This window comes from Astatotilapia calliptera, chromosome 3 (assembly GCF_964374335.1).
Source record: "Astatotilapia calliptera chromosome 3, fAstCal68.1, whole genome shotgun sequence".
Lineage (NCBI taxonomy): Eukaryota > Metazoa > Chordata > Actinopteri > Cichliformes > Cichlidae > Astatotilapia > Astatotilapia calliptera.
This window is the reverse complement of record NC_137424.1, coordinates 29062563-29090498: the sequence shown is the minus strand read 5'-3', so window position 1 is coordinate 29090498 and position 27936 is coordinate 29062563. Positions and strand designations below refer to the sequence as shown.

At 39.4% G+C, this 27936-nt stretch overlaps 1 protein-coding gene across 8 annotated transcripts in view; it reads left to right on the top strand.

Moving 5' to 3' along the window:
• Positions 1–27936, top strand: part of nrxn2b (neurexin 2b) — a 710873-nt gene that overhangs the window by 400440 nt on the left and 282497 nt on the right. For all 8 annotated transcript variants that reach the window (XM_080298328.1, XM_080298327.1, XM_080298329.1 and 5 more), the window contains 2 exons: positions 13783–13956; positions 17053–17172. In XM_080298328.1, coding sequence (XP_080154454.1) covers positions 13783–13956; positions 17053–17172 — 294 coding nt within the window. The remainder of the gene's footprint in view (positions 1–13782; positions 13957–17052; positions 17173–27936) is intronic.

The following is a 27936-nucleotide window of genomic DNA, read 5'->3' as shown; positions in this document are numbered from 1 at the left end:
CAGCCCCGTCCTCCTGAGAACACTGTCACCACTGGTTTCACATTTCCGCTTATTCAAAGGAATCTTTTGTCAGGATGGACCTAAAACATCAAAATCTAGTCATCCTTTGATGATGTACATACACTATTACATCCCGAGGGGTTTCCTGTCCTCCCATTATATTGTATGTCATTACCATAATGCTAGGGCCCGTTCTATTATGTGAAAGGAATACATTTCTCTTCTCCATCTCTTTTGCCTCTTTTTGTCGCCCTCTTTCTGAGTGTCATGTCCATGTGAATAGCCTTTAAAGCCTGCTTCTTTGTGCCAACAGTTACAAAAGAACTGTTAAATAAAGATCTCGTACAGTGCAACAAAAAAAATGTCCAACAGTTAAAATTGAAATTACATTTGCCTGTATTTCAGGCTGTACTTGCATTTATGTAACACCTTTCCAGCACTCAAAGTGCTTTATATGTCTTAAATGTAAATACTGCCAGTCTTCTTCTTCACCTCTATACACAATTTCAACTATTCAAATATGCTGACAGCCAACCAAAGCAATCTGAAATGTCAAGGCCAAGCCACCCTGACTGATTGCACAAACCAGTGTGGAGGTGTCATTGACTACAACTTCTCTAATGGCCACTCTACAAAGAACTATTTTTGCTTTCACTAGGTTAGATCCTTTGCTTTTCTGGGAGCATATTAATAACTCATTGATATCTGAATTAAGAATGGCTCATGTCAAATACATTTAACTCATATCTCCTGTACCGATACCAATTAGGGCTGTTCGATGTAACGATATATATCGGATGACGATATAAAAACGTCTATCGTTTCATTTTACGCTATCGTTTGTTTCGTGGTGTCGCAAAATAAACTGTTTACGGCAATATTTTTTTCACCTTTTTGATGGTCACTGTAGTGGCTATATTAATTTCTTAAAGCTCTCTCTTTCTCTTATATTTAATATAACCACACTACCGACGGACAAGCGCCTGTTTTTATGCGTTGTCGTTAGCAACAACGACGGTAACACCACCGCGTGTCCGCTTGTTTATGTTCCACATAAACCTTTCACAATAAAGCTCAAGATCCTGTTGAGACTTTTCAAAATAAACTGAATCACGTGAAAGAGCAGATTATTTATGGATGAGAAGCAAAAAAGAGCCGCCAGGTGCTAAAAAATAAACCTTAGACTCAAACGTTAGAACAGGCTTTTCCCCGCAGCACGCCGTGTAATAAATACTCACAAAGAAAACGGCGGCCGTTACAATTTATGTCTAAAAATGTATAGTTTCATGCATCGGTTAAAACACTCGACTCCAGCTACATGACGCGCAGCTGGAAACACTTCCCGCAAGTCGAGCTGCCCGAGATTCACATAATTTACAGAAAATGTTACATTTTTGTGATTTATATCGTTATCGGGACGATAGAATTCTTATATCGGGATATGAGATTTTGGTCATATTGCACAGCCCTAATACCAATCCAATAGTTTTTCCTCTTAAACAAGTAAGGTATTGATAAATCTGTTAATAAAACAGTGTCAGTTTTCCAGACATTATCTGTGTTAGTCACTGCACACGCCTCTTTATTGTTTAAAGTGAAGCATTTACACAGGAGTTTAGAGTAATGAATCATATTGGATGTTTTGAATTACAAATTCTCGTCCAGTGATTGTGGGCGGTATGAGCCTGATTACAGCACTGACTATCAAATAAAAAATGGTCCCTCTAATTTGTTATGGAGTTGTATACAAGTCAGTTTGTTGCGTCAGGTAAAGGACAACAGCTTTTTCACTTGTCTCTATTCGTTCATTCTCGAGGTCCCAGTGGTCCTTTGGGAATTTTTAACTGTAACTGTTCTGAGCATAAACAGTGAACTTGGTGTGGATGTCTGATTTTTCTCTAGAATCTCATTTACTTTGGAAGAGAAACGTGAGAAAAACCTGTGTACCAGATGAATTACAGAACGTGCGCTGTATTCAATTTCCTCTTTAACACTGCTTCACTTTGCACCTGGCGTTGGATCATGAACGACAGAGAGGGAGAAGGCAATGTAATGAAGATCTGCCAAAGCAGCGCTTGGAAGCATTTGCATAATAATAACGAACAAATCATATGCTACAAAACCGGATTAGCACCTGAAATCAAACAGTATAACTGTCTCGAGCTGTTTCCTCACCCGGTTGAACGGCGCAATCTGGGCGGGATGATTTCAGAGGCATCGCACCGTTTATTTGTCACAATCTACATCAGCAGCAGCTTAATTGATGATGCTGAGATCACTGTCCTTATCTTCCTCATTAACGTTTACAATCAACACCTAGAATAGTTTTAACTACAGTTTAATCAGCCATAGTTCCAAAACGGACATAAGCACTGATTGTAATTACAGTTTTTAGCTTATGCCCATCATCCAATAAAGAAAAGTTATTTTTTACATGGTGCTGAGACATCAGATGCCATGCGAACCCAGTATCCTCTATACAGGTTCTCCGCATACTCCTGTAAAGTCTCACTTGCCATCCAGACTCCTTTTGTTTTCTTTTGATTCATTTCCCTCCCATGTCCTTCTCTACCCCCTCTATTTTCCGCTCAGTGTCAGGGCTCTCTCAGTAAATGACGGCCTAGGGAGCATGAGTGCTGCAATAGAGCAGTGTGTTTTAACTTTTTTTCTTGCTCTGACCTGTCTTCCAATACAATTTACTGTGGCATTACTCTGAGCTTTGGCCATTTTTTTCCTTCCACCCCACCTTCTTCTCTCTCCATTTCTGGCTTCTCTCTCAAAAGCTGGCTTCCTCACTGAAGGTGGAGCTGAGATAAAGTGAGCATTTCTTCTGAGAGTGTGTCTGTTTCTGCACCCTAATGCTCTTTTCTAGGCTTTTTATTCTGTGCTGTCTTACAACCTTTATGCAGACAAATGCAAAAAATGCAATGTATATTAAAGAAACAGTTTCACGATAGTTAATCGGCGTGGAAAAGCACATTTAATTGAGCTCATCAAGAAAAACACTTGAATTCTTATCCATTCAAGTAGAAGGGCAGAAAGGAGATGGCACTTTGTTTTTCCACTGATGTATTTATAACATCTCTCCTGGCAGATGAGCCAGTGAAAAGAAATCTTGTTTTCCATAACTCCCAGGTGAAATGTTGAAGGACTGATGGGAGAGGAGACACAGTAAAGAGAGCCATTTCAAAAACTAAGTAAGCAATTAGTGCAGAAAGCAGAAAGTTCAGTTAATGCGGGGAAAGGTAATGGGTGACAGTTATGCAAGAACTGTAGCAAAATAATTTATTTATCTAACACCAGAAAGATTATAACTGGACTCAATTTCCTACTGTTTCAGTTATAGAACCTTTCAAATTGTCCTTCCACACGATTTTCAATTTAGACCAACAAAAAAGGTCTCTAATTCAACCACACTCAGTGTTGGTTAGTTAGCAGATAATGGAACTGCTTTTGTTCCAAATCGTCATAACTCCCTAGAGCCCCATTGGCTGGGTGATACTCACCTGCAGGTGTCTGGCTAGTAATAATGCCCCTTATGAATGCAAAATTGTCAAGGGTGCATGTGTTGTTTTCCAAACTAACAGGACCCCTTCTCCATCATGTCAGAAATACTGGGGAAGAGAGGCTGAAAGACTCCAGAATGTGCCGCTGTTACGCCATGTTTGACATTTTTGTTCAGTTACGTTTGTATTTTTTCACGATGATTAAGAATGTCTTTATTAATTAACAATTATATTACAGCCAGGATATGAATACAAGTGAAAAATGATATTTCTTTATATATTTCTTTAGATATTTCTTTTTGTATACAGCTGTATAGATTCTGCTTATATATCATTCTGCAGGGTGTCATTAATGACATACTGGTCCTGTATAACACTCTGGATTTTGATGATTTGTTACAATTAATCAGCAGATTATCAAAAACACATCCCACGTATTGTAATTGCCATCATGAAGCATTAACATCCCTTTGAAAAGAGCAACTTCCCTGGTGCTAATGTAGCATTACCAGCCAACCACAGCTCCACCTTTCTGGACCATATGATGCCATTTATCAGTAATTGAAACTATTTGCAGTGCTATGTGTATCAGTTTCCAAGCTAAACGTTTCTCTCTGTTCTTAACAAGCCTTTATCAAAGCAAATTTATTCGTGCTCGCCCAGATCTTTTAACAGTTCAGCGACTTCTTACTGGTTCTCGGGAAACCTCAGTGTTTTTTCTTTCATGCATCTTGCACGTCATTGCACTGTTCCATGTTTTATTTAATTCTCCTTCATCCACATATTGCATGACAGAGTCTTGCTTACAAAAACAAAACAAAAAAATCCCTTTGGCTGTGATTGATACCTTTTTTGAAGTCAGAGGAAATAAAAGAAGCAAAAAAAATTGAATAAAAGTCACTCAATTTTCATTTTACATAAGCTGTATAATGTGGATCACAGTTTATGTAAATAGAGATATATCTGGACAATGGAAAATAACAGAAAAGAAAGAACTGTGATAGAGAAGCCAACCTTTGGTCCTATTGATCTTGTTAACACAGAATTATACATGTTTAAAATGTGTGAAATCTGTTCAGCAGAGAAAGATTGATGTGATATTGCAGACTTGTTTCATCAAAAATAAGCTGCTAGGACACTGTGGGAGCAGCTACTGGGAAAGATATGAGCAAACTGTCTGATTCGCAGGTATCTCAAACCCTTCTGTGATTGTAACATCTGTGCTATATTAACCAGAAATTGATCAGGCACTCATTTATGGGCAAAACCAAAAGTCTTACCTAAAAGACATCATCAGTTCAAAAGTCCACGCTGTCCGTGCTCAGCTTCTGCTAGTTTTGATTGATGTAATGAAAACCAGACACTCGCATAACCAGTAAGAACAACTGACCTGTGCTGGCATTTGCACCGCATGTCAGCTGGAACTAAGTAAAGCAAAGAGACAGGGATTGTAAAAAGGAGATAAAGACAGACAAGGCAAGAATATTGTGAGTGTAAAACAGTGAGGATGGGAAATAAGAGGGCAGAGAAATGAAGACAAATACGGGCAAAATGGAGAGTGAAGAAGGGTGACCGAGCAAAGTCGAAAAAGCTGAAGTGCAATAGAGCCAAGGCAAAGCGAAAGGACATTGAATATGGAGTGACATTTCATAGAGAGAGAATGGAAGCATGAAAGTGTGTAATAATGCCTGTCTGTGTCACTATACAATCTTTCAGAAAGTGTCACAGGCAAGCACGGGCACAAATTCTGCTCAAGCCCCTTCAAGGACTCGCGTGACAACAGAGTGAGTTTGCGTCAATGTAAAGTTGCGGTTACGTGTGTTATTTCCCTTTTTGTTGTAGAAATAATGAGTTTGCCATTGTTTTCTTCTCTTTTTCTAATCTAGATATACAGCCAGTGGGGAAATTATGGGTTGGTTATAGCTTGTATAATTTTAATACCACAGGCTATGCCATAAATTATTATAGTGTATCGAGGGCTTTATTAAAAGAGAGTGCACCAGTTCCAGCGCAGCACAGACCTTATGGATGTTAACACCACAAGCAATGCTATTCTTGATGAACAAACACATTACATTACCTTATGTACTGTAATCCCATTCACTATGGTGCTAATATAAACTGAAAGGTTTGGTCATGGGACACAACGCCTCTTGTCACCTATAAAAGAACATTTCAGTTTTCTTCTCTAGTTGACTCATAAGGCTGCGCGATATTTTATGTTGCTGTTTTGTTGATGTCACAACTAATCTACTGTGAATCAGACCTGAAATGTTTTGTACAATTACTACGTTTTTGGTATTTGCAGAAGCCACGTCTCTCTTATTAGAGTATTTAATTCAGTCATACTTTGTTTTTGTTGATGTAGATTAACAAACAATAATGAGCAAATTGCTAATCAAGAACATTTCTTCCCCTTCTTGAGTTCTGTTGCTCGTATTACCTGCAGTCAAAGAAATGTAATGGCTCATTTAATTATGCAAAAAGTATCACTAACGTGGCTGTGGGTTAAAGCTTTTCCTATCAAGGATCAAAAAATCAACGTGAATATTCATCATTGCTTTGCTGGTGATGTTAGCTAAATATTATTAGACTGCATTTCACCTTACTGGTCTTTTCAGTTGACTCTGTCTGTGGTCCTTTTTTTTAGACGAGGATTAGTTTTAAAAATGAATTCCACCTGTTGCTGCTGTAACATTTAGCAGGAGCAAGAGCAAGAATGCACCTGCTGTCACAATTGTATCATATAATTACAGCTTTACTTGCCTTGAATCTTTTCTTTTTTTTTACCCCCTCAGGCAGTATTCAAAACATCTCAAAAGCACACATCCAAAACAGAGACATAACATACAACATAATTATACGTCTTATAATTTAGCATCAGCAATTAACGCACAAGCTGCGTCAACATTTATTCTCTACACCAGTCATCTTGTTGAGGCATCCTTACAGATTTTTTGAGCGTCTGTAATTAGCAATCACAGATTCCCTGCATCTTCCTGCTGGATGCCATTGTCCCAGCCAAGCCTGGAGTGCAATCCCCTCCCTCATCAAACCTCTGCAGTAACGTGCTCTGCCATTGCTAACACTCTGTATAAATGTGTGTTTTTGCATGTGTTTCTCTTCAGTGATTATTTAATCTTAGCAACTTGTAGCAAGCAGAATATTGAAGCAAAAAGAAGCAACAGCCAGAGTGAAGACTTGAGAAATGCATGAGCATTTAATGAAAGTTAATGGTCAGCTTTGTGTACAGCAGGGAATCAGCAAGAAGGAGCCAGAGTGTTGTTTAGAGACCGGATCGGGCATTGTGCATTCGTTGCCTGTTGTCATTATCAGACTTTATATTATATATAGACACACACACAAAAAATATGTTTTGCAAGTTATGGGCAAAGACTGCAATACCATCACTGCACTTGGGAGCCAATTACAGGGAGGGATGAGATACAGTTCCTGTCTTGAGCTGACGAGCCATAAAATGAACAGCTTAACATTGTTATTGGATTTAAACAACATTTTTTTCAGAAAATGAATTAAAATCTTAAACAACTATTCTATGCATATGTATGTATCTTTGCAAGAGCTTTGTGTGGTGTGCAGATAAGTATAAAATAATAAAAGGGATCAAATTGGAGCTTTGGGACTTGTAGACAAAGCACTAAATGCGGCTATGTCTTTCAAACTTTTTTTTTTATCCTGCAAACTTTGGCCATTTTTCAGACCAAAGTACACAGTGGATATACACAGACACAGCCGAAACTGTCCGGACTCATACATCTCACTGAAACAAAATTCTTCCAAAAAAAGTTGGAAACAAAAAGCTCCTTTGTCTTGCGTGCCTGCATGCTGCTGGTCTGTCATAGAATAAAACAAGCTGTGAAAAGAGCTGAATATTTTCTTATTGTGGGGACATCTAAAATTGCTTGGACAAAATTATCGCTACCCTGGTGATAAGAGGATTTGTTGTGATATTTACTGTGATATTAAACCAGACTCTCGCTTTCAATTACGGTAGAATCTTATCGTCAATCATTCTGCATATTTAAATGAGAAGGGAACCCCCTGTGTTGCTTAGTGTCATTTTGTGCACCACCATGAATGTGGACAACAGAGAGAACTTAAGGAAATTCTGTGTCTGTGATGAAATTGTTTTCCATTTCTCTTCTTGCCTGGGTGATATTGCTTCGGATCCAACTTCTCAATTTATGCAAAGCATTTTTCAATGTCATGTACTACCCTCTTTGTCAGCCTTCTTGCTAACCTTCAGATTTGAAGCCGAGAAAGCCCCGGTTTTTCTTAGAAAAACAATTTAACTTCTGACAGTTTCACTTAGATCTGATGCCACGTTTCCCACTGTCACTGTGCTGTTATACGATTTTCTGCCTGAAACTTTCAGCACAGTCATATTTATAACAGCTAAGCAAATCTTTGAGTACTCTTTGAGCTTGCTTGTGCTTTACTGGAATCAATACAGCTCAAGAAAATCCAACCCTTTGAGCAAAGGAGGTAATATGGCCAGTGGCAAATATTTGCTTAAATGTGAATCCTGCAATGGAAATGTTGCTGAAATATTTTACATAATTAAGATTTTTCTTTATTTACAAATCTTCTGCTACTTTGCAGGCTTACAGTAAATTGATGGTATTCCAATGTGGGCTAAATAATAATCGATTTCAACATTGCACTTCTAAGAATATAAAATTGAGAGTTATCAAAAAAGGGTCAAGTGTTGAAGACCTTCCATTGTTCCCAAAGTGATCCATCCAAGTCCCACAAAGTCTTTTGTATGAGGTTTCACACCATGAAAGAGAAATGAAACCATTATTAAGGAGATCTATATTTTACTTTAAAACCCTTTAAAATCTTTTTTGTCTAGTGTAAACGTTATGCAGTGTGCTCTTGCACATGGTGCTGTCAGACACTCTCTAGAGCTCTGTATCCAAGCATCCCAATTCCTCCCATCAGCCCCTGAGAGGTCATTATGGTAACCGTAGAGATGTGGAGGTGGTGTTCTCCGGTGAGGTCTGGGAGGCTGTAATTGGTCCCGTCTTGTGGATGTCTTTGAGCTCTTCAGCAGAACAGCCATGCATTACTGCTGGGACAGCAGAGCCCAGACCACGACACAGTCTCTGGCTGGGAGGAAAATGGTTACTCATCGTTCTAAACTTTTGTTCTTAAACAGTCCCAAAACTGTAACAACACTGCACTCGTCATATTCAAATATTAAAGTAGGTAGTCACAACATGATAGACATCATCTCTCCAGAAATCATTTTATCCAATTCAACTCAGTTTTATTTGTGTAGCGCCAAATCACAACAGTTGCCTTAAGGCACTTTATATTGTGAGGTAAAAACCCCACGGTAATAGGGAGAAAACCCCAAAAATCAGATCACCCCCTGTGAGCAAGGACTTGGAACATAAAGAACCAGGCTCAGGAAGCAGCAGCCATCTGCCACGACGGGTTTGGGCAGACACGAAAAAAGACTCTGTCTGGAAGAGAGCCAGAGATTAATAATAACTAATAATGAAATGCAAAGTGGTGTATAAACAGAGAGTTTTGCTAAGCTCTGAACCTGACTATCAGTAGCACTGTGTGCTAAATCACAGCTCACAGCAAATTATAGATGTGATTGAAAGTAAAGTCGGCGCCTTACTTATGTTTTATGTTTTAAAAGTTAAAAAAAAAAAAAAGTTATTTTTTTAATTTTTTAATTTTTATTTTTTGCCTGTCCCATTTGGTTCTTTTGCCGTCACAATTGTTGTCTGAAGACCAACAAGGATACCCAATGGATTTATTTTGCCAAATGGATCATCGTGGCATTGCCGTATTGGTCCATTTGATCGACCTTTGTTTTTATTATTTCCCACGTGTGGGACTAATAAAGGTTATCTTATCTTATCTTATCTTATTATTTATTTTATTTTATTTTCAGTTTTTACAGACGGGACAGACATGAGTGAGGGATAGGAAAGTGAGAAAGAAAGAGGAAGGAAAAGAAAAACAGAAGGGGAGAGGGACAGTGAGAAAGGGGAAAAAATAAATAAATAAATAAAATAAAATCTCCTGGATCACCTGTTGAGAGAGAAAGAATAGAAAACAAGCAAAAAAACCAAAGCAACATACTAAACACAACACCATCACATTAATCTAGCTAAGTGTAAACAGCAGTAAATACTAAATATTCAATGTTGTTGTGCAGCACGCAGGACAGACAACGCACAATGTGCTTTGAAGTAGTAGCCAAGAAAGGTGTAATTTAAGTCTACGAACAGTGAACACCCGTGTGCACACCTGTGTGGATCAGCGCGCTTGTATTCAAATGGTTTCCACATGTAATGGTCTGCAAGAGGATGTAGAGAGCCATAGCCCCGTCCAAAAAAAAAGTTATTTTTCAAATAAGTGTGAAAACAAATGAGCCTAAATTAGGAGCATCTGTCAAATGTAAAAATGGTAAAATTGTGCTCATTATAACTGCGCGAAATTGAAGCATTCTACTGTATAAACAGAAAATTAATAGATAAGAAAGTTGTGATGTAAGTAGGTGATCTCTTCAGATGTCAGGAACCTTCACAGTAAAACAATGCTGAAACCGTGTTAGATGAAAGAAACAGAAAACCAAAAAAATGAAGGTAGATGAGCTTTAATATTTGCTGTGGAATAAAACGTCCATGGCCCAGATGAACAAGGGAGGCAAAACTTTAGCCAAAGAAATCTGTAATTCAAATGAAAAGATATTCAACTCCAATCGGAGCACAGCGAGACCCCAGTTCGCTGAGTGGGCGTGTGCATCTGCGCTGCATACTTATTCTTCAGCTGTACTCTTTACTCCACTGAAAGAAAACAAAACTTGCATGACTAATTTTTACAGTACATCTGGCACAGCCCTCCCTCCTGTCTCGTCTGCTCTAGTTATGCAGCTGGTTAGTAGGGGTGCAACAATACACAAAATTCACGGTTCGGTTCGGTTCGATACTTTGGTGTCACGGTTCGATATTTTTTCGATACAAAAAAAATGTTCATTCCTTTTTAATTTGTCATTTATTAAAATTATAAATATATATTTTAACTCAAAAGTACAGTTTTTAAATTTAACCCTAACCCTTGTGCGTGTTTTTTATTTTGACAGCGAATGCGCACCTGCGGACCACTTATGTGCCGCCCTGGTTATTTAGCTCGTCATATTGCAGCCACAGAAATTCTTTTGTCCATGAAACCATAAAGCTGCACTTTCTTTTTGCCTTATAGTCTGATTTGTCATAACTTCTCCGTTTTGTGGTAAGCTTTTCTTTGGCTGTCACTTCTTCACCCTGACCTGTCTTATTTGGCTCAGCAGAACTAAAATATATATCTGTCTGTGAAGGTTCTCAGTCATCCAGGTCATCGTAGTCAAATATAAATCCTGCTGCTTTTACACACGTACTCACATAAGCTCAGCGATTCTCTGCGCGATCAACCTCTCACATGTTTAAGCTTGCTGCGGGAGATTTCACTTGTCATGTTTGCATAGTAAGCTAACGATTAATAAGACGATGTCAGAGGAATTGGTGCACAAATTATCATCACTCACAGATCAGTGCTGTCGCTCTCTATACACAGTTCGCACGATTGCAAAGTGAAAGCAAAAAAACAAGCGCAAATTCAAACGCGATTTCAATATCGTTAGCTTCATAGCATAATTGCCTAAGTCATTTGACTAAGTCAATGACTTAGGCACTTATGCTATGAAGCTAACGATATGTCACATATTGACAGTGGCTCACCGATGCCAATGACATAATTACCCAGCTACATTTCCGAAAGAATGCAAAAGCATTGACATATATTTTTCCTACAATAGCCCGACGGGCAGGGCAGAGATAGATTTTGGTACCCCGACTAAAAAAAATCGCTAGCTCCAGGACGTTGGGCTAGCGATATTGCGAGCCCTGTATCTGATTGAGGAATCACTCATCTTTGGAAAAGAGAGTTTATTACAGAGAAATGTCTCTTTCCAAAATAAAAGCTATACTATCCGCTTCTTCTGGGCTATATTCTCAGCAGCATATTAAACAGCTGTCTAAATGACTCGGCTAAAGTTAGTAGCATGCTTGCTTTTTTTTGTCTGCTTCCACTTGTCTTTGCATTAGGATGATGTCGGCGTAAATGTGCAGTCATATTCGTTGTGTTCCCACTAGTGCTTTCAGGTTAATCTCGTTGAAATGACCTTAACGCCACAACACGGCAAATCTCCGTTAACGAGCTACCGCCGATCGCCTGTGCATGGGGCTAGACGGCCAACACGTTAACGAGCTAACTGCGCTAACACACTAGTTCACACCAATGTAATTAAGCATTGCATGGCACATCCAACATACTGTTTTACTTTAGTCCATGACTGCTTACCTTCAGGGTCATACGCCACATGAAAACCAAAATAATTCCAAACGCCAGATCTGAATGAGGGTGGGGGAGGTCCATGTTGTAAGGAGAGCTTAACTTCTGTCTCGCTAGCTTGCCCTGCGCTCTTCCTTCTGACGATGCTGTCTGTGTTGAGCGCTCAGTGAATCTGCGTTCGACTACTCCGCCTAGGCTGCACTGTCGACCCTAGGCGGAGTAGTCAAACGCAGATTCACTGAGCGCTCAACACAGACAGCATAGTCAGAAGGAAAGTTGATAAAATAAATTACAAATTTTGTATTGTTCGATACATATGCGTACCGAACCGAAAGCACTGTATCGAACGGTTCAATATCGATACGAATATCGTTGCACCCCTACTGGTTAGTACAATCTCTAACATGCTGTTGACTTTTGCAGAAATGCGTTGTTTGCTCTTTTGAGATTAATACCATACTGATAATTTCATATTTGCTAAATGGTTCTTACAGCCATGATTTCAGGACATCATTCAGTTGGACAGCTAATGCTTTCCTTGTATTGATTATAATGCCCGGGAGCCCTGGCTGGAAAATATGAAGTGTCAAGTACTCATTAATTCTAGACACGACTTGGCAAACATCATTGACTCATTCCATTACACAAAGTCCACATATAATTGACCTTGTGGCTCATTGCTTCTCAGTTGAAAGTTCTGGTTTTCAGCTGTGAAAAAATTATTATTGTAGTTTGTCCAAGTAGGAAGGTTTTCAGATGGCCTTATCTTTGTAGCAGGATCTTGCCCCTGTGTGAAAGGTTTTGCCGGATGCTCGTTTTATGCCTTCTTAAAGATAAAGCGTAAAGTAGGAGTTTTGATGATATGAAAAGCCTGAAGCATTTCAAACCGTGTTTATTCATATGCATTTACATCAAAGGCCTTTTTGTGTTTATCATAATTTCGCTTGGCATTTTCTGCAAAACTTTCCAGAACAGAGGGCTGAAATAGAAAAAGAGAGAGGGAAAATAATTGGAAGACAGAAAAAGTGATGGTTATTTCCTTTTATGTAGTAATATAAAGAGACCTTCATTTGTAGCTTTATCATTTTGCTTAGGATTCGCAAATTCTGTCTGCTTAAAGAGCTTTATATGTTTATCTTTCACTCCATGAGAGTGCAGTACACGGACATGTTGGTGGAATACGTCTGTCAGGTTTCACATGACATTGCCAATCCTTGTGGCTTGCTACTGTACAGTTTACACATGTCAACCATAAGCTGTTTCTTTGAATCGAACATGTTCTTCAGACATGTTCTTGCCGCCTCAGTGACAAGCCTTTTGTCAGAGTGTCTCTCAGGAGAAAAAACCTCCCAACATTGATGGTACAAATCTTCACAGTGCACAAGCATAGTTTGGCATTCATAGGAACCCCATGTACCTACAGATGGCTTAATGATTTGCTCAAAATACCAGCAGCCACGGTCACAGTACTTGGTGTTGTTATTATGCTAACATGATGTTCAAGTTCTTTTCCATAACTGTGCTTTTCATTCAAAAACTATATTAGAGTATCTGACATTTTATACCGGCACACATACACGCAGATATTGCGATGCATTCATAATCCATTTCTGAGTTGATTACAGTCACTGAGTGATACTCCAAATATGGATGTAATTATTTGGTATGTATTTCCATCATCGCTCTATTTCTAGACCACTGAAATATTTGGCAACCTATTTTTATACTACGACCGTGTTGTATAAAAGCCTCCTATTGACACCCGTTGCTGTTAGAAATCAAAATGTAGTTTTTTTGTTTGTTTGTTTTTAACTAAAATGAACCAGTAAATTTAAAGGATTTCTACTAATGTTAACCATTGGCTATTTCTCATTGGTCTTATTATGGGTGTGTTTTGCAGGGGAGCTGTACATCGGTGGCGTGACAAAGAGCATGTACAGCAATCTGCCCAAACTGATTGCATCTCGGGACGGGTACCAGGGCTGTCTGGCCTCTGTGGACCTGAATGGGAGACTCCCTGACCTGATCGCAGATGCCCTCCACAGGGTGGGCCAGGTGGAACGAGGCTGCGATGGTAAGTAGAAGCAGCAGCTGTCATATACTGAGCTTAATATGCAATTAAACTGTTTAAAGATAAGAAATCACTCAATCAATCATTAAATCTTACCTGTGAGTCACTAGGGGGAAATCAAATGGCAATGATTACCATCTAGTGTAGAATACACTTGTCTTAATATTAATAAGAGTCATTTCATTCAGTGAATGCCAGCTGGTCAACAGTTTCTCACTTTACATATTGACTGCAATTATGAGGAAACGATTCGGAAGTTGAGTTTGTTGTTTTGGGACATGAGTAAAAATCTTATTTCTAATAGTAACTCTGCCTTCTTAAAGTTTCATTGTGACCTGCTTTAACATAAGCCTGCTTCTTTAGCTAAGCGACCATTTAAGACACTGAAGTATAGTAACCGAGTCCATTTTCCATATACTTTATTCCCTAATATCGCCAATGGCCACGCCCAATTCTCTGAGCTCGGGACAGTTCTTACAGTCTGTCCTCTGTATATCCTCTCTATTGCACTATAAAACCTGCATGAGGGAAGCACCTCTCCCCTCTAATGTTATTGTCAGTGTGGCAAATCTCAGCAGTGCTCCACCCTTGCTGGCTTTTGCTTCATCAATCTTGCATTTGTCATGTTTTTACCTCTGCTGCGCGGGGCTGGCCACCATGTCTCAGGCTGCATGGCTATGGTGTGGGGTAGTTAATCCTGAGTATAACAGTAGATTTTGGCTATAGCATTTCCCCTTCCACACACCCCACCCTTAACTCCCCTCCACCACGTCTCAATGGCATACAGAACGTTGGAGAGCACAGACTTGATTTCCCTGAGGACCGCATTGGCCGACTAGATGCAGTAGTGATCCAGCTTTTTCTCTCTCTCCCCCCCCCCCCCCCCCCCCTTCTCTTGCTCCCTAACGCTGCTACTTCTGCCAGCCAGCCTTATTACCTGCCTACAGTTATACACCACAATTACTTCGCTCCAAACAGAGTTTAAAACTGCATTAAGCTATCATATTGAATCCCGCAGGCACCAGAAATGGATGCTAATATTAGTTAATGATTTGATGTGCCAGGGATTTGAGCAGTAGTAATTGACCAGTTTTGGAACGGTGGACTCTTTTGACAAATATTAGTATATCTAGTCCTGGGGCTGTTGCAAAACCATGTTTTCCCTTGTTGATATTGCAGGAATAGATCAAAAACTATTCTGACTGGTGATCTAATTTAACTATAATCACTTTCAGAATATTTTCCCCGAACCATATACCAGAGAAGAAGCGCTGTTTACATGATTGATCTGTTGGTAGGTTCGATCTTTAAAATGCTGGGTTTCAAAAGAAAAAGCAAGACCGCTGAAGGTGACTTTTTTAGAGGTATTATTTTCCTGGATGTGGATCACTGCCAGGGTCCGCACCAACCTGGTTCTTAGGTCATTGTTAGCTTGTGGACTGGGGATACAGAGTGGTCAGAGGTGGCTGCTGGTCTAGTCTCTCCAGAGATAAGGCCAGACAAAGGCTAGAACATTGAGCTTTCTCTTGTAACTGCATACTGACTCAGCGGATCACAACAACAAAAAACAAGATGAGGGGAGGAAGTGAAGGAGACTGAAGTCAAGGTACAAAAGCACTGTTGCTTATTCATTGTAGCTCAAGACAGGAGAAATAAGCAAAAAATGGGCAGTCTATGTCCAAGATAAATACAAAATGCTTTCAATTTACATTTTCTAATCATGCAAAATAAATAAGTAAATAATTTTAAAAAAGCATGTAATCTACATAATAATTTTTGCAAGGATTGGTGAAATATTTGCTTAAGAAACTCAATTAAGCACACTATTAGTACATAGGCAGATGTTCAAGTTGTAACCAAGCTGCTAATCGAGCACCCGGTTGTCAACAGCAAGGTAATGGAGATATGTGCTCAGTTGCTTTTTACCTTTTCTTGAACATTTGGAGCAAACATGACAGATGAGAGTCTTATGCTCCAACAAGTTTAAGGCACCTAATAGCATGTTCTCATGAGCTCTCAGGAAGAAATGCAAAGATAACGTGAGTAATATAAAGGAAGAATGAACAAATCATTTAATGGCTTTTGCTTATGACAATATATTCTATTAGCTCCTTAAGGGAAGTTTTAATCAGTAAATAAGGACATAGTTAACACAGAAAGTGGACAATTTAAAACAATTCAATTTAATTCACTTTGAGTCATATATGGGACTTTATATTTAAGGCGAAGATCTTACAATAATATAGAGAAAAACACCCAATCAGATGACCTCCTATGAGCAAGCACTTAGCGACAGTGGGAAGGAAAAACTCCCCTTTGATAGGAGGAAACCAGGAAGAACCAGGTTTAGGGAGGGGCAGCCATCTGCTGTGATTGGTTGGTGAGGGGAGAAAGACATGCTGTGGAGGATTATTAAAAACGAATGATTAAATGCAAACTGGCATATAAACAACACAAAATAAAACATTTCATTTTTATAAGTTTGGAGCACGCGGGTGGGGGTGGGGGGGTAGGGTGTCTTAATTGGACCACTTGTAAATGGCACAGAGAGATGTCTGTTTATCTTTGTGGAAACAAATTAGTCTGGCACTGAACCATGGTTCTTTAAAAATGTCTGTGTTTAATTGAGATTTTAATGAGAAACCCCACCAACACAACAGCCACCACACACATTTATTTTTAGAACCATTGTTTTCCTAACATGTTATCTGTATCCTAATCTTATAACAGTAGTTCATTGTTATTTTCTTTTGCCTTCTAGCATTATCATTTTACCATTACCATCTTTATTTTGAGAACAAGTAGTCAAAATCTATTTTTCTTGGAAAGTCGTGTCTTCTTCCATTTCAGTCAGTCAGCAAAGGCAAAACACTTGTTGAATCTTGCCAGCTGATGTGACAGTGCACTGTTGGGTCAATAGTGTGTGTAATCCACAGTGGAAAAGTCACGAATTGCTAAATGGAGCTTTAAAAATTGTCCTTTGCTCTCATTATCCAGAGTGCATGATCGTTTGCTTCTGCCTTTTGGTCTTAGAAATATTTAATTTTGAATGAGATTGAACAAAAAATGTGATGGCGTATGTTTTGGTTTTGTCTTCAGGACCCAGTACCACCTGTACGGAGGAGTCCTGCTACCATCAGGGGGTGTGTCTCCAGCAATGGGAGGGCTTCACCTGCGATTGCAGCATGACGTCCTATGGAGGCTCATTTTGCAACGACCGTAAGTCAAAGTTTTTGTTTTAATTGTTTAAAAATGGTTAGTAGGTGTGTGAGTGCAGTGAGTCAGGCGGTGGAAACATATTCAGTGGTGGTTAGCTGTTCGTTAGTGGTTTAAAGTTAAAGCTCCACAGGCAACGTTGTAAGTCTGCTTTCAGAGTGTCAGTGAAAGAGATCTGTATTGTATTAATAAAGTGATTGGTGAGCATTCTCCAATTGATAATTTAATTTTTTGCATGAATCTTCAAGCCGTCATTTAGTAGATGGATGTTCTTGTGCTGCATTTCTACATACATGAACACATCCTCACAGATCCGGTGTCTCAGTTTGGAACTAAAAAATGTTTTTGTAAATTAGCTGCAGAGCTTGTTAACATTTGACTGCTAACAATTAAAATATCTAAACATTAGCTAATAATAATGACTTTAATTGGATAATTATAATTATTAGCTAATGTTAGGATATTTTAATTGTGAACAGTCAAATGTTAACAAGCTCTACAGCTTGCATAAACATTGTTTAACAAGGTAAAGTCATTATCGCACTTCAGTAGGGCCACACAGATTGGACTCATTCATTACTCTTCAGATGGTGATGGTACTGTCTTGTTATTCAGAGTAAAATCCTGTACAACTCTAACTTCACCATGAAATTTACCATGAGTGCTAACACATGCTGTGAGGAGAAACAGTGATCTAAGTCCCATGTACCTGCCACATAGCCCCCTGCTGGGTGGCTGGAAGCTGGGGAGTGAAAGAAAAAAGGTAGAGAACAGCGAGACACAGGTTAGTCACTTATGTGGTTTTTAGGTCAATGCTTTTCATTCTTTTTTCCTCTCGTACGTTTGTAATATTATAATCTGGTTGTGGCTAAGGCATTCACTGAGGGTGAAGTAGCTGTGCACCCTATAATTAAGTGTGAACTAGCTTCACTGAAGTGTGGAAATGACTTCATAAATATCCAGATGTCTGATGGGGAAGGTTTTATTATAAGCTATAAGAAACCTGACTGTGAGGTTTGATTTGTCATTGTTCTGGATTTAGTGTAGAAATATGCATTATGTTGTTAACTGTTAAAGCTAAGTTATGAAGCTAATTTTATACCTTTTTAAAAAAAAATAATAAATATTGCATTGTTTAAGAATCCTGTCTGTAGCAGTGTGCTGCTTGGTAACTTGGAGCGCATGTACAATTAGCATCCAGCACTCTTCACAGACTTGATGTAAGCAAGGGCACAAGTAGGGTGACAGGCTAATAGACTTGTTTGCACAAGTCTTTGTTTGCTCATGAAGTGGTGGGTTAAGAAGTACCAGCCTCAGCTTCTTTGCTGTTTCTTTTCTTTTGTTAAACCAATCCATGTTTTATTTGAGAAAGACTTCATTTTTGTTGTGTGCTTTTTCCCTCGTTATATTGGCTGCTGGGTTAGCTATACAGAATATGACCGGGCATGATAGTAAGGAGCTGATTAGCAAGGTGTTCTTTTGGTTCCTGGAACTCTCAAGCAAGGAGGAGAAGGTGATAACTGTTTTGTCGGCATGACAGCTATGCCGAGATAAGCAGAGCTCCTTCGCTGCTTGGGAGGGGAGAGCAAATGATAGAAAAGGGGAAAGGAGGCTTATTCCTGTGCTCGAGTTGTTGCCTGTGGGGCGCGTTAGCAGCTTTACTGTGCTGCTTTCGAACATGACAGGTAGAAATATAAGGAACCAGTGAGTATACCAACATGTGCTCTGTAGAAGAATCTGGAAGATGTGTCTGTTTTGTGAGAATGTATAGAATGGAGGACAGGACTTCACCAGCAGCCCGATCAAATCTATTGTGTAACTGCAGAGAAAAAAACGAAGCATCTATGTAGAACAAGTTTGAGTCTGCAGTGCAGAAAAGTCTTATTAAGGATTCAGCTTTAAATCAAGCTGTGAAAATCTCAGACATGTAAGACTGTAAACACTGACATGGGCCTTTCGTCTTTTTTTTGTTTATAAAAGTGCAATTTTACAGATCTGTTGGCTGCTGGTTAAAGTTCTCTCACAACTTGCTGCAAATGATATGATGCGTTTTCAGTGAGGGGCTGACATACTAGTGTAAGATTCATAATATTCATTCATAACAGCTTAAAAAAAACTGTTGGCATCACAAATTTGTTGGTGACACAACAATGGGCTAGTTTTCACATGTCAGCATAGCTAATTAAAATTAAACTGAAAAACATTAAGGCCCTATCAGTATTTTTTTCTTGTAAGATGATACATTGAAGAACTGTTAAACAGTCTGGAATAATCAGCACAATAATCATCAACTAAGCTGATGTCGACTGACACATTATTCCAAATGTCTAACACAGCAGTATGTCAGCCTCTTCCAGGTTTTCATGCATTGCTGTAGCTTGTTTTTGTTGTAGCCTGTCCTTTCTCCCCCGACAACAGCGCCGCATCTTTTGACCTGACCTTCTGCTGTCATTACCGTCTGCTTGAAACTATGAAAATCAAATTTCATCTCCTGACTTTGAGAGCTCACACTAACTTGAGCTTTTGGCTTCTTGGCTTCTGATCTTAACGTTCTTCTCTTCATACTTCTTGAATCTTATCACTATGTAAGGAAAATTTCAAACGTTCCGAACTTCAAGGATTTTTCTTTTTCTTCAGATTGCTGTGAAAAACCAAGGTAGGAAATATGATACTGGGTAGCAATGAAATGGGTGCTCCAGATCCCGAGATATTTCAACATGTTTACCTTGGATGCAGATGACTTGCAGTTGCATACTCTTACCAATAGGGTTATGGGTTGTGCAACAAAACCTATATAGATCCTGCTTGTTTGTCTTTTTGCACAATCACAATAAATCTGGGATAAACAAGTGTTTGGGTCGCCTAACTCTAACAGAAAAAGTTTAAATGCATGTGATCAATAGAAGAAATATGGTGAGCAAAAATAAATGACAAAGACCCCTCTTTATCTCGCAGTAGGAAGGAGAGATATAGCGCACGCACAATCACACTTCGGTGTTACTGGCCACACAAACAGACTTAATAAAAAAGATATGTGATTGCCACTGCTTTTCATTCTCTGTGGGGAATAAAATAATGCATAATTATTTCAGTAATCATTCTTGCGCTGTTGTTTGTAAAAGAGCTTTCTTGGTGGCCATAGTAGACAAAGCTTAGAGGGTCTTTGGGTGATTAATCACTCTCTGCATGTACACTACACTCCTCTACACAAACACATAAAACAGAGTGGTGCAAACATGCACAGTCCCACACCTACAGCTTAATTCAGTCGCACAAGAACACAGTAAGAGACGTGTTTCACGTGGTGAATATTTTTCAGTGGAAAAAGCTCGAGTCATTTCCGCAGTCCAGTCCCAGAGTCGTTTGTTTCACTCTAGGTGGAAAGGTTATCAGAATTATTGACACTGCAGTTATTATTTATGAATGCAGATTCACAGTTCACTGGAGAAGATATTACATACAGATAGAAGCGATTCCATAACAGCGTATGTGTCATACCAGATAAAGTGAGGCTATTTGTCTCTATTGGATATTATTACCTGTTGGGCGTCAGCCAATCATATCCACTACCTGGGATGCGAGGAAGCGAAAACACAGAGAAAAAAACATTTAAAGTTAAATGTATTGTTTTTTTTCCTTTCATGTTTAATTAAATTATTGTTTTTCAAAAAAAATGTGTATTTATTGAATACTTTTAATACTTTACTTTCCCATCTGAATGTGAGAATTTTGGAACTCGTGGAGTTTTGGTGTCATGCTATCTGCAAGATGTCTCTTTATTTGTTTTGAGCGTTTCTACTAGCAATTTAGGGCAGGGTGAAGTTGGCATGTTCTTCCTGTGTCTGAGGGGGTTCTCTCTGGGTACATTGGCTTCCTCCCACAGGTTGAAGACATGCATGTGAGTTCTGCATAATTGGTCATTCAAAATTAGCCCTAAGGGTAAGTGGTTGTCTATGTCTATGTCTGTCTTCTTGCCCTATGACAGCTGGCTCCACCCCCCTCGTATGTCTCTTGATTGGATAAGAGGAAGAAAATAGATGGATGGTTTAGTACAATTGCCTGCTTGCTGAAGTTGTTTCCGTAAGTGGCACTGAAGCGATTTCATTTAGACTTAGCAGCTGACACTGATACTGATGTTATAGAAAAGAAATGTGACGCTGTAGACATTTAATTTCCCTGTGACAGAAAGTTGATATTGGATCTGGTCAATGTAGCCCGTGTTAACAATGTTTCCTGTTACCTCTACCTCACCATCCCCACACCATCCGAGGTAAGGGGATGGTCTGTCACTCAGTCATGCCGGATACATTTTTTTTTCTAGTTTGTGTGATGCACATCTTCTGAGCAGATATCTGAAGTAATTGAAACATTTAATATTTATAGAGCAGCTCTCATTCTGCTGAATAGTATTGTTTTTGCTTCTTCAGTGACCTTCAGTGGTCAGTTTAGTCTGGCAGGCCTACAGCACTGCACTTTAGGAAAACAGTTGGGGGGGGGGTGTTAATAAATGAAATATGGCTGAAGGGAATGATGAGGTACAAATGAAATTGGCACTTGGCATTTCTCAACAGGCTTTACTTTGGAAGCACCTCTGAGACACAGGCGCTCCAACAGTGTTTTGTATCTCTTTTTTCCTACGTCGCTCTTTTTTTTCTCCTGTTCTCATTAACAGTAGAAACAGACTGGGTCTGCTGTAATGCTCAAAAACACATCACATTCATCTAGAACTGCAGGTTGTTTCCAGCACTGTAACACTATGTTTGTGCACGCAGATGCATTTGAGGAGCAGCAAATAATAAAAAAGCTCATACCCCTTCTTTCACACACACATATACGCACATACACATACCAGAGAGCATTTGTTATTCCGCTGCAGCCTGCAGTGATTGACTGGTCTATTTGTCTCTGCATAGCGTATAAGTGGGCCACTTGGTATTCTGCCTTATTCATCTGGAACCAACTCAGACAGAGATGCTGTGTAAGAGCGTGTGGAACGAGGACTTTGTTTCTCTCTTGCTCTTTCATTTTTCTGTTTATGTGAGTGAGAGAACAACGGAGAGAAAACGAGACGGAGAGGGATGGAGAGGAAGAGCCAGGGAGGAGATGCTCTGTTTGTGCAGTTCTTTGTGTGGCTATATGCACTGGTTGGGCATTAGCACAAAACTTGCATGTGTACAACGAATCCAGCTGCGAGGCCATAGTGCTGTCAGGCATACTAATCGAGCACAGAGTGCCAGTTTGTTTGCATTGCTGCTGGTTTCAATCTGCCTCCTCTCCCTATATCTCATCTCGATTTATTTTCTCCATTAACATTCCCACACGCAGCATGAAAAACGACCTCATCAGAATGCTTTTGTGGTACAAGAGATTGCCACTGAAATTGGACTTTCTATCTAGAGTCTTTGTGAACTCTGCACACAATTTGTCTTTTATTTTTTTGTTGCGTTGCTTCTTTATAATTTGTAAAATACATGTTTGCATGTAATTTCTAACAAACAATTATTTATTCCAAGTTCTGTAATCATTGTTACATTTCTTTGCACCGATATGTGAACACTATCTGGTTTTCAGCATGCATTTTTTAAATTTTCTCGAGGCTCTTACTTATATCACCATATGAGTAAGCAAATAAGTTGACTTCAAGAATTCTAAAGGGACCAAATGCAGCTCGATAAGTGTTGTGTTTCTTGCTTCAGCTAGCCTACTGTTAATGTTTGATGAGCTTGATAGGTTTAAACAAGCACTGGTCACGGCAAGTTCCTCTTGTCGTCTCTCTTTACCGAACTTTAATGAAAGCCGATCACTGAAATGCATTCGCTCTCCTCCGCTCCACCAACTCTACAGGTGATCGTTTGCTTGGTACTTCAGTCGAAAGGCAAACCAACAGCAAAAACAAAAAGCTTTAAAAAAACGAAATAAAAAAAACCCAATGATGGCTGCTGGTCTCCGGAGCAAGACAGAATCCTGCCTCACTATGTGTAATGCACTTGGTTTAGGCTTAACATCGATTGTCATGCCACTTGTTGTGATGAAGGTCACACTACCTTCAGCATGGACAGCGTGTCCTCAACGCAGCATGGATCAGGACAGACTTAAGGGGAGGCTTTAGCCCTCTCACATTCTCATCACCAGCTAACTCAGTCCAAGCTCAGGAGGAATGAGTAAGCAGACCGGCAAAATAGAGGGGAAAAAAAGTCTCCCACAAACCTCCTGATCCAACCACGGATCCAAGAAGACATCCAAAAGAAAGACATAAAAGCCAACTGCCTTTCACGTGTGACTGGGTCTCACTTTTTTTTTTTTTTGTTATATTCTCTGTAGCATTGCATTATCATTTAATGCTTGGATTTGGTATTCATTCCTCCCACCCCTTTCTGTGACTACCATCTTCTGTCTGCACTGTTGGCCAGCCGGTCCCAAAGTGCCGCTGTTTGGACCTCGCGATTAACCGCCACCTCATTAAGCCAGAAACACAGTGTGAATCCTGAATAATTACTTTACTTTTTTTCTCTTTCGTGCCCATAAATACACACACAGAGACCCACAACAAGCTCCCTCTCCACTTTTCAGTAGTGGGCTGCTTTAAAAACTAGATGGAGAGAGACCAGGGAGGCTGCAGCTATCTTCCCATTTGCAGACACGGGGGGTGAAAGTATGGGCAGAGAAATGAAAGTATGGATAGAAAGCAGTGGAAAATAGAGTGTGAGTGAGTAATGAAATAGTGTTTGGGCATGCAAATGCTTTTTTAGCTTCTGCAAAAGAGGGCAGTGCTAAGCCCATTGGACTTTAGAAGTCACTATTTCAAGAGCTTGAAGGAGATTGGTTGAAGGTTGATGCCCACATTATGTGGCCTGTGGTACATAAGACTTAGGTAGTGAGTGGAATACTTGCACTATGTTAATTCAAAATTTCAACGAGTGTGTAAATGTTTTAAGAACTCTGCACACGTGCAATACATGACAAAGCGTGTAGCTCGCTGTGGAGGTAGATATTAAATATTACAATGGCAGTAGTTCTCATTTAATTCATCTGTTTAGCTGTGAGCACAGTTTTAGAAAACTATTGTAGATTTTCTAAACCCTTTCTGCTAAGATCATTAACTTCAAGTTTCAGCAAACATCTCTTTTCCCCAGAGTGTCTGTCTGTCTGTGAGCCTGGCAGCTTTGGCAGGTAGGCCAGACTTAATATCTGTTACTTCCTTTGTTCACACTTTTTTAGTAGCGGCCAAGTGCCAATATACTGAACCTGACTGAACTGAGTGGTACAGATACAGTACACGTTCTTCCAATCAAACTGAAGTAAACTTAACTTGGAGAAATTCTCTTGTGATGTGTTCGTGAACGCTATCGCAGTTGTTAGAATTACACAGGTGCCAGTCACAGGCAGCTGCTAAAGATCTTTATGCCATGTCACTTATTGAATCCCCTTTCTACTGTATTCTGACTTGTTTTGACTCATTGTCAGATAGGATGGATATGTTAATCTGTCAAAAGATCTTTATTTCTTTTATGTGCCATTCATTGTTCTCAGCTTCGGTTTCAGTTTATGATTTTCAAACACATTCAAACATTTCAAGAAGTGTAAATGATCAGTTTCTGGAGCATAGAATGTGTTTCTGCCTTTCTGTAAATTAAGGAAATGAATGTTTGCACTGCAAACCTTGGCCATGCAGAAGAAGCTCATCTCTGGAAGAAGATATCGTCTTCCCTGGCATGAATGACAGCTTCAGGACGAATAGATGCCCAATTTTCATCAGTCATCGGTAGTGCTGACTACCTGAAATAATAGCCAGTGCTTTAGGAGTGGCTCTGCATCCAAAATACTTGAAATATTGGACAACACTGGCAACATATTGGATTTCGTCGGAGGAAATGCTGCGATGCTAGGCGGTTTCTCACTTCCTGCACACTCACACACATGAAAACACATAAGAAACTCAGCGGAGAATGTCAGTGTTTCCTGAGGGCATCCGCACAGAGGGAGACCTTTACTCAAGCTGACATAGCAGATCATCAGGACTGACGTGTACACACACGGATGCACACGCATGCATACAAACGCACACCTTTCTTGTATTTATCCCAGTGGGGGTTGAGCTGTCGATAAGTTGAGCTGACAGTCTCCCCTTCACCTTGTCCTTCGTCTCCTTTCTCCTGTCCCTTTCCTCCACTTCTCTAGCTCCTTGCCCTTTATACCCCGTACAACCCCAATTACACTCTTTTTCCACTGGTGCTCCCCGTAGGCTGGGGAAAATCCCATGTTGCTGGTAACGGGGATTAAGCTTTTAAAGCATGAGAAAGTTAAACATTAATACTAGGATGTTAGAGTAATTGTGGTCTTTCAAGTCTATTCAACCCTGACGACTTCATTCAGGGTAAAATATGAACAAAGTTTATGGGATATATACGTGGAGGCCATCCTACCATAAACCATTCAGAATTTGTATTGTCCCCATACATTTTTAGAGATAAAGATTATTGTAATTAATTAAAAGTGAATTTGCTCAACCTTGAGTTTTACTTCTTTTGTCTGCAAAATTAACAGAAGTAAAATCGGTTTTAGAAAAAAGTAACGCAGGTTGAGCTTCTTGCTGGAAGAATCATTAGACACAGCGTGTCTTTGAACTCTTTTGGTGTCCTTGAACAAGAATCCTTTATTTGCACACTCTCCAGAAATAACAATTGATTATGTGTTAGCAAGAGGCTTAAACTGGGTTTTGAAAACATGCGCTTCATTTGAAGCCAAGATTTAACTCCTCAGACATTGTTCCCTCCTCAGTGGAAAAAAAGGGAAATGAGACATCTAGTGCATGCGTAATTGCAATAAAGGAGCAAGAGAAACATGTGCCACGAATTCTGGTATTTGTTTAGCAGTTTTGTGTCAGGTTGACTGGAATAATCACAGAAAATTACAAAAAGCACAAGAATCGCATTTAGTTTCATATTCTGATGTATTCAGGGCATGTACACAATCAAGTGTGCTGTTCATGAACTGTATGTAAATGTCTACCTACTGTCAAATGTATCACAACTGAATTAGTGGAAATAGGCCGTATTGTTCCGGTAACTGTCTTGTTAACAATAATGAGCTCTCAAGAACATAAGATATGTCTAAGTAGGTTTATTCCTGTGCTTTCTCAGTACAAGAGGTTTAACCTGCAAGATGTGTACATATTGAGTGAACATGCTCTTACAGTATATTCAAAGAAATCAGGAAAGTCATTGTAGCATAAACTCACTCCTACCTGAACACTGGTTTATATGTTTTGTACTCACATCTTCTCCTCTATTTCAAAACACCAGTAATAGAATTGCTCGAGCAACACAGCCCAGTAGCCATTTTAAAACCGGCCCTTAATCTGTTGCCCAGTGAGCTGATAAATGATAGTGGCCACGGAGGATGATAAATCAGGAATATCCCTCACTGCCCTTCTATTTCAGAAAAAACAGAACAAAGAAACCTGTACTTTGATGCACACTGTACAGCTTTACAGCCTTTGGAACCATATTATTAACCCCACGGTGTAATTTTATGTCATTTCATTGCTATTCTGTGCAAACGTAAAAATTCTAAAGTATTTCAGCTTGATTTATTACTTCATTCACAAACTAATTTTTCAAATCTCCAGTATATGTACGCCTGATTTCCCAGACTCAAAGTGTTCGACTCAGTGGCGGTATGTGCGCGTGGTGTATGTGCTTCTATGTCCCTCTGTGTGTTTTATGTCGGTACTATATTGAGATGTGCTGTGTTGAGTCTCTCCACATTATCATACATGTTTCTTTTCGGCGTCTTTGATTTCTGTACTCTGACGGGTAACGTGGGGATGGGCCAAGTACAGATGAGAGCAAGCAAAAGACAGAGAGCATGCGAAGATGTAGACGGGGACGCCTGCAGAGAGGGAGAGAGAGATGGCACTGGTTTCAAAGCCTCCCTTTCCTTAGCTGTCGAGGGAAAGTTTGACTTTCACAGTTGGAATGTATAATCAAGTCAGCCTGCTCTTATCCTTCTAAACGAAGTCCCCTAACAATCTGACACAAGACAAAGTTTGTATTTTTTAATTTCAGTTCTATATTTCATGTTCAGTACTTAGCAGGCATTGATGCTGACTTTGTAAGGCACACAAGCTTATTTTTTCTGATTTTATCTGTTGCTTTTTTAGCAAATCCAGCTCAGTAAAGCATTTGTGTCCAAGCAGAGCCCCATCATCATCATCATCATCATCATACCAAACTGATTAATGCATTAATTAAACCCCTTGACTCTATTTATCTTTAGATAATTATGATTCAATGTAAAGTTGTGTTTCCTGCTTCAGGGATTTATTGTGTACATTTCTAATGCATGTACTTAAGGTATAGTCACATCTAATTAGTGTTACTAGTCTGCTAATAACACACATTTCTTCACACTTGTGTCATTGTATATGCTTACTACACCCCATTGCACAGTTCTTGGTTTATTTTTATTATGATGATTTTTCTGTTCACCAGAATTTTTTATCGTCTTTATCTTTTGCGTTTCTTGACACACAAATCAAGCAGAGCAGGGCCAGGCATATGTATATAACAAAGTAGACAGGTGTCCTTGAGCAAGGCAGAAACCCCATTAATAACCCCCAATGATGACAGGCCGCTCCTCTCTGAATGCAGCCATTCTAACCCAAGTTGAAAGTATATCGCTGTAAAGTTGAGAATGCATGCATTTCAGCAAATCTGTTAGCGGCACTTCTAAGAGAATCAAGAAGAGTTTTATTCCCATTTTTGA